The sequence below is a fragment of the Mauremys reevesii genome, linkage group 9 (assembly GCF_016161935.1).
Source record: "Mauremys reevesii isolate NIE-2019 linkage group 9, ASM1616193v1, whole genome shotgun sequence".
NCBI classification, from domain to species: Eukaryota; Metazoa; Chordata; order Testudines; family Geoemydidae; genus Mauremys; species Mauremys reevesii.
In genome coordinates, this window is record NC_052631.1 from 75639510 (window position 1) to 75652350 (window position 12841).

The following is a 12841-nucleotide window of genomic DNA, read 5'->3' on the forward strand; positions in this document are numbered from 1 at the left end:
TCAAATTCTACTTGCCCTGGGCTTACATTGCAGTGTAGAAATACCCTAAGAGACAATGCCATTCTTTGTGCTGTATTCTACAGATTTGCATTCTAGCATTTAGCTCTGGTGATTTTTTGGGGAGGGTGAGGGTGGGCTGTATCTCAGGAAGTCCATGCTCAAACAACCCCACATTTGGACCACTAATCTTACTCCAGACCCTCTAGTGCACTGCAATTTTCAAGACAATAGAAGGAAGCACATGAATTTAGAATACTCAGAAAAATCAGCTGTTAAAAAGCAAGTTCATCTTAACCTTAACTATAATGGTGTTGCCACCCCATTATAATAACTGTAATTATGTAAACTAAAATAAGGGTAAATCAGATTTCAGTGCAAAAGCTAATTCCTTTGACCATTGCACAGCACTGCACAATTGCCTTGGAGTATTACGTGCCTTTTTTATTTTGTCTTATTCCAATTTATCAGGGACTGATCACTGGTAGAAGACAGAAGATTGGATTTACACATGATTGACCAATAATCTAACCAAGAAAAATAAAACCTGTGGAAAATTAGTCCTAGGTGGTGGAAATGCAGCAGATATTATATAATCTGTGTAAACACTGAGACTATGGGATTCTGTACATTCTTTTCTACATGCCCAAGCATCCATCTGAGGAGTGACAAAAGCAGCAAATACAATATTTCTGCTGAATAAGCATATTTGGAAGGCACCTGAAACTGGAATTGCAAATTGCGGGCAAAGAGAGAGACACATTTCAAACTTGAGAAGACTTCAGGTCCTTTTAAAAGTCCCCCTCCAGAAACAGGTTTGCAACAGTAAGCTCATTTCTAAGGAGTCACTGCAGAATTTCTGAATCTAACTGGCTATCAATGGTTTACTACATATTTCAATTCTGGTTAGAAGCAATGTCCGTGAAAGAGGATTAAAAAAATCAGGCCTTTTGGTTAGAGCCTCTCAAAAGCGTATCAAAGCTTGCAAATCCTCTGAAAATGTCCCTAATCCATAGGATGCAACTTTTTTTCTGTGCCAGCACAACTTCTCCTCTTCCTGTATCTTGAGGAAAGAGAGAGCATGCACCCTTGTCCCCTAGAGCATCATGCATCTTTAGGGGAGATAATGTACTCTCTTTTATCAGCAGACTTTCACATAAGTTGTATGTCTCTTCCCCCATGCTGCTCCAACCATTAAACTTGTTTGGGTAGAATCTATAGGGCATTCTACCTGCTAATTGGGAAGGTATTGACAGGTAAAGTGCCAGATTTGACAGATTATCTGCTGTGCTTCCATGACACTATGTTTAAATCTCCAATGCTCAAAAGCCCCAGACTGCACTATCCTACAGTGCAGTGTGATACTTTGAAATGGATTTGACACCAAAAATTAAGTATTGGTGATTAGTTCTAGGATCAAACTTTTTGAAGCATCTAAAGTTTGGGTTTGATTTGCTTCAAAGAATAGGAAATTGTTCAGACTGATTCTTATCTGCTCCTAACTAATCTAGCCAGCTCTAATTATTTTTAATTTGTTTCCATGTATGCTTTTGTATTAAAAATATAAAATTAACAAGAAAATATGCATTTGCATGCTGAGGTCATTAAATTATATAAAAATGTTCTGAGAGCTTCTGGTATCAAAAATGTTATATAAATAGTATTACCTTGTTATTTTCTGGATTGTTTTAAAAATATCAAGTTAACACTGTTGATTATTTCCAGCCCTTTAAAATAGAACATTTAAACCATTCTACATAGCTGGAGACAGACAAGAATGGGCAGACTGTAACAACTAGAGTGAAAAGAACCAGGAGGAATTCCAAACAGACAGACGTTTCCAATCCTTACTATGTCCTCAGTGTAGAAACTACAAACGATATCTCTGACGATCCAGCTGTTTGACTGGAACAGAAAGATGTGCAATACATACCTGTGGATGACTAGTAAGTCCAACCCATAGGAAAAATCAAGCATGTCCACAAAGAGATATCCAACCATTCAAGAATACAGACAATACTGGTTGGAGATTCTATATCAAGAAGAAAGGGAAAACATTCTGCAAAAGACAGGCAGACAACAGAACAATGTGCTGTCTTCCTGGAGCCAAGACATGAGACATGACTAAGATTGGACAGCCTTCTGAAGTGTGTGGGGAGGTAAGAATCTGCTGGTGATGGTAAATATGGATACTAATGATGCTGCTTCACAGGATATCTTACAGATTTCAGGTGACTTTAAGGGAACTCGGAATGGTGCTGAAGAACATCCAAGTGATCTTCTTGGAAATGATTCCTGTCCTGGGAGTGGAGGAAGAGAGAAGATTCTGGAAGTGAACCACTGGAGAGGTAACCAGTATCAAGTGGAGGATTTTGCTTTTGTGGGACATTAGTCCACCTTCTGTGGAAAGAGAAAATTTTGAATGGCTTCCATCTTAGTAGCAGGGAAACTAATCTTCCTGGAGACAGCTGGCCAGATTAGTTATGAAGACATAAAACTAACAACAAAAGGGGAGGGTGAAAAGAGTGGGCAAAAGAGGTGGGGGAATAGCACTCTATGTCAAAAATGGCATTACCCGTTTCCAAGTTCCTGACAACTTGGAAGCAAATGATGTGGAATGCTTATGGAGCAATCTTTTAACTGATACATTACAAGATGGAGTGTTAGTTGGTGTCTGCTACACACCACTAAATCATACTACAGAATAAGATGACCTATCTCTAAAGCACCTGTTTATTATGTGGGTAGGAAAAAAAGCTGCACTACCATAGACTTCAATCTGAGTGACTTATGCTGTAAGGGCTGGTCTACACTAGGGGGGGAGATCGAGCTAAGATACGCAACTTCAGCTACGTGACTAGCGTAGCTGAAGTCAAAGTACCTTAGATCGAATTACTTACCGTCCTCACGGCGCGGGATCGACGTCCGCGGCTCCCCATGTTGACTCCGCTACCGCCATTCGCGTTGGTGGAGTTCCGGAGTCGACAGGAGCGCGTTCGGGGATTGATATATCGCGTCTAGATGAGACGTGATATATCAATCCCCGAGAAATCGATTGCTACCCGCCCGACGTAAGTCTCATGCTGCCAGTATGAATTTCAGAAATTTATAAATGACAATTTTCTAACTCAAAAAGTGTTGTACCCAACATGGAGGACTTTTACATTAGATCTCATCTTGACAGATAAAGAGGAATTGATCACAAAACTAAAAATTAGTGGCGGTTTATGTACCAGTGATTGTGACTTGATTACATTTGTAATGTGCAAACAGAATAAAGTCCTAACCATAATATATATACTTGGTGCTTTAAAATGGTCAATTCATAAAGCTGAAAACAATTATAAAGCAGATCAGTTGAGAGAAGGAATTTAAACCAAAAAATGTGAATGGTAATTGGGAACTGACTCAGAAAATTTTACTAGAGGCCCAAACAGGCACGATCCCATAACTGAGAAAGAAGGCCACACTGGTTAAAAAAAACCAACAAATCTGGCTTACAGGAGAAGCGAAAGCAGCTAATAATTTTTTTTTTAAATATAACAAATGGAAGAAAGAAGAAGTTGATAGTGATTAATATAAATCAGAAGCTAGGAATAGTAGAAAGTTGACAATGGAAGCAAAATGACCCAAAGAGAAACCTATGGCCAGCAGAGTTAAGGACCATAGGAATGCTATTGGTCCATTATTAAACGAAATGGTAGAACTGTCAATAATAATGCAGAAAAGGCAGAACTGTTCAATAAATATTTCTGTTCTGTATTTGGGAAAAAGTCAGATGATATATTCATATAATATATTGTAGATGAAATATTTTCCTTTTCAACCGTCACTGCAGAGGGTGATACACAGCACTCACTAAAGCTAGACATTTTTAAATTAGCAGGTCTGAATAACTCGAATCTGAGAGTTTTAAAAGAACTCGAAATTCTGTGGACCATCAGTGTTGCTTTTCAATAAGTCTTGGAACACTGGGAAAGTTTCAGAGGACTGGAAGAAAACTAATGTGTGCCAATATTTTAAAAGGATAACTGGAAAAAGCTGGGTAATTACAGACCCATCAGCCTGACATAGGTCCCAGGCAAAATATGGGAATGGCTGTTACATGACTCAATTAATAAACAATTAAAAGAAGATAATGTAATTAATGCCAATCAACATGGGTTTATAAGGTTAAAATTTTGCTGATAAAGGTAATACTGTTGATGTAATACACTTAGAGTTTTGTAAATCATTTGACTTGGTAGCAGGACATTTTGATAAAGAAAATAGAATGATACAAAAATCAGTGTGACATTAAATGGATTAAATAGTGGCTAACTATTAAGCCTCAAAATGTAACTGTAAATAGAGAATCATCATCGAGTGTTTCTGGTGGGTCCCACAGGGATCAGTTCTTGGCCCTATGCTATCACTTATTTTTTTTATCAATTATCTGGAAGAAAACATTACATCATTACTGATAAAGTGTGGAGATGACAAAGATTGGAGGAGTGGTAATTACTGAAGATGACGTCACTGTTAAAGAGCAATCTGGATGCTAGGCACATGCAAACAATACACATTTTAATGCAGGCAAATGTTAAGTCATACATCTAGGAACAAAGAATGGTAGCCATATTTATAGGAAAGGAGAGTCTACACTGGGAAGCAGTGACTCTGAAAAGGATTTCAGGGTCCTGGTGGATAATCAGCTGAATATGAGCTGTGGCCAAAAAGACTAATGTGATACTTAGATGCATAGATAGAGGAATATCAAGTAGAAGTGCAGAGGTTATATTACCTCTGTATTTGGCACTGGTGCAACTGCTAATGGAATACTGTGTCCATAGTTTTGGCATCCACAGTTGAAGAAGGATGTTGATAAATTGGACACACATAGATTTTAGATAGTCATGATGGTGCTTTCTGACCTTAGTTTGACCTCTTGCATATTGCAGGCCACACAACTACACCCAACCACTCCTGTAATAGACCCTTAACTTCTGGCTAAGTAACTGAAGACCTCACATTATGATTTAAAAACGTCAAGTTACAGAGAATCTGCCACTTACACTAGTTTAAATCTGCAAGTGACCCATGGCCCATACTACAGAGGAAGATGATGGTGAAAAAGACAGTTCAGAGAAGAGCCACAAGAATGATTAAAGCACTGGAAAACATACCTCTCAGTGATAGTCTTAAAGAGCTCAATCTGTCTAATTTAACAAAGAGGAAATTAAGGGTTGAGATGGTCACAGACTGTAAGGATCTATATGGGGAATATAAATTTGATAACAGAAGCTCTTCAGTCCAACAGTCAAAAATATAACAAGATCCAATTTCTGGGAAGCTGAAGCTAGCCAAATGCAGACTAGAAATAAGGTACAAATTTTTAACAGTGAAGGTAAGTAACTATTGGAACAAATTTACCCAGGCTTGTAGTGGATTATCCACCAATGGAAAATTTAAAATCAAGATTGCATGTTTTTCTAAAAGATATGCTCTAGTTCAAACAGAAATTTAGGGAAATCTCATGGCCTGGGTTACATGATTACAATGATCCCTTTTGATTTTATAATCTACAAAACTCTTAGCTCCTAGTGACTAGTGTCATCCGTTGCCATTTGCCACTGCCAAATTCTAAGGAACCATATTTTCCTACACTAGATTAAAAAATGTACTGTAAGTCTTGCAGATGAAGAGGTATATGGCTGTACATAGTTTAAAAGCAGGAACAATAGGATTACTTACCACATGAAGAATTTTATTTTCTGTTTCGTATACTGTGCAATCCTATAGTAATGAAAAAAAAAGAAACAATGTATGAGATTTAAAATCTTAGCCCTACACACATGAATGAAATTATTACTGAAAAGAAGAAAAATAACACTTTACACTGCTAGAATATGTCTCTTGCATTCACACACATGTATATAGCAAAGTCATCTCTCCAGGCTTTACATGGATGTCTAAAGGTTATTCTATTTTCTCTGGGAAACTTCACTGCAGTAACTTCTCATTAACTTTAGGGATCTATTCTATTTATATGACTATAGTTCTTCTTCTTTGTAATGGGAACTATGCACCTGTATCAGGGGAACAGTTCATTAATATAAGCAGAGATATGTATGTAGAAATGCACTATCGTGTAAATGTTAGGAACACATGGCCATTTAGACCTAGACAGACATGGCCAAGTCCTAAAATTCTCAATCAGGAAAAAATAGTTGTTGACTTTAATATTATTTTTTCTTGAGTGAAGACTATAGTGTCAGGTCCACAGCCAGTGAGTACCCCCTTTTTTTTATTACTTATGTGCCAGATGGCATGACTGAATGATGAGAAGACAAGGTGTTTCAGGGAATAGACATAATTTTTTTGTCTTTTTTTTTTTAAAGTCTTGCTTGACCTTCACCAGATTACAGGTACCATATCTGACAATCAGGGGTCTTCTTCTTTGAGCTCAAATGAATTATATATTACAATGCAATATATCACAGCAAGTTGCTATATTTTTGGACATTTACATGTGAAAAGGCAGATATCTCATCTTGAGTTATATTTACTGATTTCTGTGAAACAAAAGCAGATTATTATTGTTATTCATTATTTATATTAACATAGCTCCTAGGAGCCCCCGTTAGGGACTAGGACATCTTACTAGGCACTGTTCAAACACCGAACAAAAAGATGACCCCTACCCACAAGACTTTATAACCTAATTATGTCAAAGAAACTCATACCACTGATACTATAGTAACAATACAAAAAAACACATTACTTCTAGGGTCAGTTTTTCAAAAAAAGCCATAATTTTTTGCTCATCATTTTGGGTACATAAGGGTTTCTCAACCTTTTTTCTTAGCAAGACCTACATATTAATAGAGAGACTGTCTCACAGATAGCTCTTCACAGACCACAGTAAGTATCTAATCTTGAGGTAAGTATACAGTGAGGCAAACTATGGTGTAAAGACATATGACACTGTTGAGATAACAGTAATAAGTACATAAAAATAGATTACTTTTAGAGAGTCTTTTTAATGGCCTCTAATTTTGCATTTAAAACACAATCATTTGCTCCTGGAAAAGATAAAATTTGTGGCAAACATATTTGTTCTTCCACATCTAGCTCTCAGTTTTCTATGTGGTTTGTGCATACTAAAACTGTTTGTGTGAACAACTCTGTCTTTTGCAAAAGAAATATTTGTGAAAGCAAAGTTGTGGGCACACATTTAGATGACACACTTACTCTACTTAGAAAATGTTGCTCTTACACACCAAAAAGTAGCACAACCATACATCTTATGATAGGTTACATCAATTTTATTCTGAAAAAAAAAATCAGAAAGAAAATCCTTAAAACACTCAATCATAAACATAGCACAATGGAATTACATGCACCCGGATTTGTGATGCTCTTCATTTAGAAGAGTTGCATTTCTCTGTCATTTCCCTGACAGCAGAGATGTTATGGTTTACCAATCCAGCAGGGTTTGCTCACACTGGAATTGAGGTTGCCACTGAAAATAGTGCCAACAGGGATTAGTTTTCATATTTCTTGTTGACAGATTTTTTTTTCTAATAGAATCCATGAATTCTCCACCATCTTATTTTAAGGTAAGTGAAATGCTGACCCTTATTAAACTACTTGGCATTGCCTCTTAAATGGTAAGTGAATAGGAAAGAAGGGGACTGTCGGCTTTATTCAGTGCAAAGATGTTAGAATTGCAACTGACCACAAAGACATAGGTACATTTTATTTATTTATTTATTGGATGGATGGAAGTTGCTTACAGGAAGAGAATAGATTATCTTAGCTATGAAAAGGAAATAAAGGTCCAAAATGTTCCTGGCTCTTGTGCAGTTATACAGGAAGGGCTTGTAGAGCCTCTTCTCTGTGTGTCCTCGGCATGGATCAGAAACAATTGTAGTCCCATCACTTGGGGCCCACAGAAAGGAGCAGGCTTCTCCATCCTAAGGGGCTAGTGCAGCATGTGCACGCATCAGGGATCAGGCTTCCTGAAGAGCAATCTCTCCCCAAGCTTCCTGTGACACAGTGGCTCCATGTTACTCTAACAAAGGCCCGAATAACACAATCTGGATCAAAATCTGTATTGGCAGTAGATTTCTAAATATACAAGAAATGCATTCACACTTCTTAGCTCATTTATCATAGCAAGGCTAATGAAACTTGTCACTCTTGGTCAAAGGCTACTACTCCCTCAGCTCGCACTTTGATTGAATTCCATTACAGGTGGTTGGTCTGTTAAGTGTATTTCACTAGACCAAGCACATACTTTGATTTCCAAGAATAGAGCTTAGGGAGAACATAAACCCTAATTATAAAAAAAATTAAATATTGAATATGCAGGTCAGATCAAATTATCCATCACCACAACAATGAAACAGCCCTGTCTTCATCTCTCTTTTCATGACAATATGCTTCAGAAGCAACTAGATTTCTGCCCAACAGAGTTATATACAATATTAATACCAGGCAGTTACGTGCTCAGCGTGTGAAGCTGAAGACATTGGTTTTAGATAGTAATGTTGAACAGCATGGCATAAAGGTATATGGACACAGGCATGCTGCACGAGCCATAAAAGACCATTTTATATCCTACTGATAGAACAAGCAAAACATTTGGGGTCAAATAAGACTATACAAGTTTCAAAACCAGTTTTTTCCCCTCTGGTGAAATTAGCCCAGTTTTGAAAATGTCACTTCATTAAGGTTCCCCAAAAAGAGAGAGAAGCAATTGTGGAATGAAGATGGCATAGATAACATTTAATTATGATTTCCTAGCCAGAAATTAGATGAGATTCATTTAGAATATCTTAAGTGTTTAATAAAATCTGAGAAAGAGAAAGAAATAATTTTGCTACTACATAGCTGAGGTACAATAGGGCTGCTGGGGAAGCATGAAGGGGCCTGGGATGCCTCAACATGGCTGGCAACACATCTGAATTTTTCATTCTCCAGCAGAAAAAGTCAGTCCAACAGTTACATAATCAGCCCTGCATATAATTTATTGAAAGTAGTCAGATATATTTCCTTGAATGTAAACTTTATTCTTTTACATTGACACCCACTTCAAGGTCCCTTTAAACTAGGAGGGTAGTGTAAAGGACCTTCAGTGTAAACAAGTGGTAGGCCCAAAATGGTGTATCCCATTAGAACGGGGAGATTACCACTTCCTTATTACGTGGGCCCTTAAATCTGTCACTGGTCAAGATGTGACTATTGTTCATCCTGTACTTCAGATCAGTAACATGATTTGGGAAAATAATATTTTCTTTCTTTAAATGGCAGGGGCTTGAAACTTCTGGTTTAGAATGTTGGAAGTAGGTTTGATAGAGATAAATTTGTGAGCAGACTGTAGATTCAGTAGGTAAGAGATGGTTACTCACCTTGTGCAATAAGGTTCTTTGAGATGTGTGTCCCTGTGGGTGCTTCACTTTAGGTGATTGTACACCCTATGCCTCTAGTTGGATTAGGGTGACTAGAGAGCAAGTGTGAAAAATCGGGATGGGGGTGGGGGATAATAGGATCCTATATAAGAAAAAGACCCAAAAATCAGGACTGTCCCTATAAAATCGGGACATCTGGTCACCCTAAGTCAGATAATTTTGACGGCAGTACCTGGCTGGGCGGCACATGTGCTCTCCTCATCTCACGCCTGCAGCAGAAATTAACTAGTGCTGTGCGCTCCCACCCCCCAGTTCCTTCTCTACCGCAGAGGAATTAATTAGAACTCCGAAGTAGAGGGGAGGAGAGTGGGTACTGGAGCACCCACAAGGACTCACATCTCAAAGAACCTCCGTTATTGCACAAGGTGAGTAACCCTCTCTTCTTCTTCAAGTGGAGTCCCTGTGAGTGCTCCACATTAAGTGACTGTAGAGCAGTGCCCCTCAGGGGAAAGGAGGGGCTTCAGAGTTAGGTCTGAATGGACGCTAAGACTGTGTGTCCCTGCCAAGTGTCAGAGGCTGAGACCTGATCAATGATGTAGTGTTGAATGAATGTGGGAGGAGATGTCCAAGTAGCTGTATTGCATATGTTGGTACTAGGCACATTATGCAGGAAGGCAACCAACATAGCTACAGATCTTGTGGAGTGTGTTCTAACCCATGGGGGGTGGGGTTGCAGTTCATGTTGTCAGTAACAGAGCTAAATGCAATATGAAATCCATCTGGAAAGTCTTTGCTTAGAAACGGGTTTGCCTTTGGAGCCGTCCATGGTGGAGAGGAACAATTTAGGAGTTTTCCTGAATGATTTAGTCCATTCAAGATAAAAGGCTAACACCCTTCTAATGCCCAGGATGTGGAAAATAGCTTCTTACCTGTCCTTGTGAGGGTTAGGGAAGAATGTGGGAAGATGGATAAGCTGATTGATATGAAAGGAAGAATGGACTTCAGGCAAAAAATTGGGGTCAGGTCTGAGAGTGACCTTGTTTTTGAGAAAAAACATATAAGGTGGTCCAGCCATAAGAGCACCAATTTCTCCCACGCTTCTCGCAAACGTGATGGCAACTAGAATGGCCATCTTCATGGAAAGATGTAGAAGAGAACATATGGCCGGAGGTTTGAATGGTGGCGATTGTGAGAGATTAAAGCACTCAAGTCAGGTCCCACGGGGGTGTTGGGATTCTGGGTAGAGGTTGCAAACTCCCTGGAGGAATCTTTGGTAACTGGGTGAGCAAAGACTGAAACACCATCCCCTTTGTCATGGAATGTTGTAATGGCCGCCAGATGCACCCACAGAGAACTAATTGAAAGGCCAAATTTCTTAAGGTAGAGCATGTTGTCCAGGACCACTGGTATGGTAGAGGCGATGGCGTTGATTTGTTTGTTTAGTCACTGCATGTGGAATCTCTTCCATGTATGCAGATACATAGCCCATGTAGTGGGCCGTCTGCTGTTTAGCAGGATGTCTTTAATGTTCTCAGAATAAAGTTGTGTTTGTGTGGTGTGAACACTATCTTGAGCAAGCAGCACATGTGCAGTCTGGCATGTTTCACCACATACGTGGTTGCCGCCACGTGACCTAGTAGCTGAAGACAGGTCCTGGCTGATATCCTTGGGCTGTGCACTGAGGTATTGATGAGGTTCGTTAGAGTGGTGAATCTCTTAAGAGGTTATGATGCTGTTGCTTCTAGATAATTTAGGTGCATGCCGATGAAGTCCAGTTTCTGGATTGGAGTCAGTGTGGACATTTGGGCGTTTATTTGTAGACCGAGACTGGTGAAGAGCGATATTATCTGGTGCGTGACTGCAATGCTTTCTGCCCGAGTGTGAGTCTTGATTAGACAGTCATGTAAGCAGGGGTATATCGTGACTCCGTGCTTGCGAAGGTGGGCCGCCACCACAGTAAGGACTTTGAAAAACACTCGGTGGGTTCGTGGAGAGGTCAAAGGGTAGTACTGTATATTAGAAATGGTACTGCCCCAGTACAAACTGAAGAAATTTCCTGTACATAGGGCCTATAGTCATGTGAAAATATGCATCTTGCAGGTCGAGGGCTGCAAATCAATCCCCTTGTTCCAGTGCTGAAATGATTGTAGCTAACATAACCATTATTAATCATTGTGTTCTGATTAATTTGTTTAGCTTCTTGAGATCGAGGATGAGTCTCCATCCTCCAAACTTCTTTCAGGTTAAAAAATAATGGGAATAGAAGCCCTTCCCTCTGTTATGTACCAGAACTGGTTCTACTGTGCCCAGTTGTAGGAGATGCTCCACTTCATGTCTCAGACAGGTTTCAAAATGGGTGAATGGGTGGGAAGGGAACAGAATTCACTCATCACTGAAGTGGAGACAGAGGGAACTATCACTTTTGCTACTGCTATTTGGCTGCATAGAGTTTTCTGCAAAGTTAGATTAAACAGTACAGCAACACATTGGTCTATTTTTCAGGGTTAGATTAGGATATGGAAAAGGCTTGATTTTTTTAAAAACTAAATGAAGCTTACAATTGGCAGAATGAAAAAAAAAACTAAAACAGGGGATCCAGGGAATTTTTTTCAGTGCCTATGATTTTCTCCTACCTGTGACATTGCTAGTTTTCACATTTGCAGGATTTAGGTGTCTTTCAATAAGATGCATGAGGGAAGTTAGGGAGAATGTGCACTGTGCTGTCACAGAGAAGACAGGGTACTTAAAAACAAACAACCTCTTCCACTCCCCAAATACTCAGCAGTTGCCTAGTGATTATATTAACTATTGTTTTTTTCAGTTGTTTGTAATAATTAATATCTCCATCTCCAACCCTATTCAAATTAAGCAATGCAAACACTTCAGTGTGTGATTGTGCAAAATTTCAAGTTTCAAAATGCAATCATTTTTTCTGTAGTCCTCTTCCAAAATATATGCTTAGAATTTCTTTATAACAATAATAGTCGTTTCCTTGACTCCTATGACTCAAAAATGACTCAAGATGTTTTGCTCAAACTTAAAAAAAAAAAAATTGTGAAAGCCCAAAGGTGAAAAATTGCAGCCCAAGGGCTAATGTTGCAGAAAATGTGAATACCTGGAATTACAGTGGATAATTTTTGCAGTGTTGTATTAGATTAATCAGTATGCTCTGGAGTCACATGCCTAGATGGTTAGACTGAGTTTATGGCTACTTTGCTTTGCTAGAGCAGCGCAAAGCAGCTGGAACTCACTGGTGAATCGATATCATTTTTTTCCAAGTTTGTACTACCTATATTTGCTTAATAAATATTCAGTATGCATGATGGACTACATATCCACATGCATGCTTATATCATAATATACCATGTCTGACTCACAGAGGTAATGATGTACCTTTAAAGTATGTATATTAATGAACTGACTTGCTGGAACAGATGGACAGCATGAAA

The 12841-nt window shown here is 38.8% G+C and overlaps 1 protein-coding gene across 5 annotated transcripts in view; it reads right to left on the bottom strand.

Moving 5' to 3' along the window:
* LOC120371899 (connector enhancer of kinase suppressor of ras 2-like) overlaps positions 1-12841 on the bottom strand; it is a 581536-nt gene that overhangs the window by 299360 nt on the left and 269335 nt on the right. For all 5 annotated transcript variants that reach the window (XM_039488337.1, XM_039488338.1, XM_039488339.1 and 2 more), the window contains one exon: positions 5731-5772. In XM_039488337.1, the coding sequence (XP_039344271.1) occupies positions 5731-5772 (42 nt within the window). The remainder of the gene's footprint in view (positions 1-5730; positions 5773-12841) is intronic.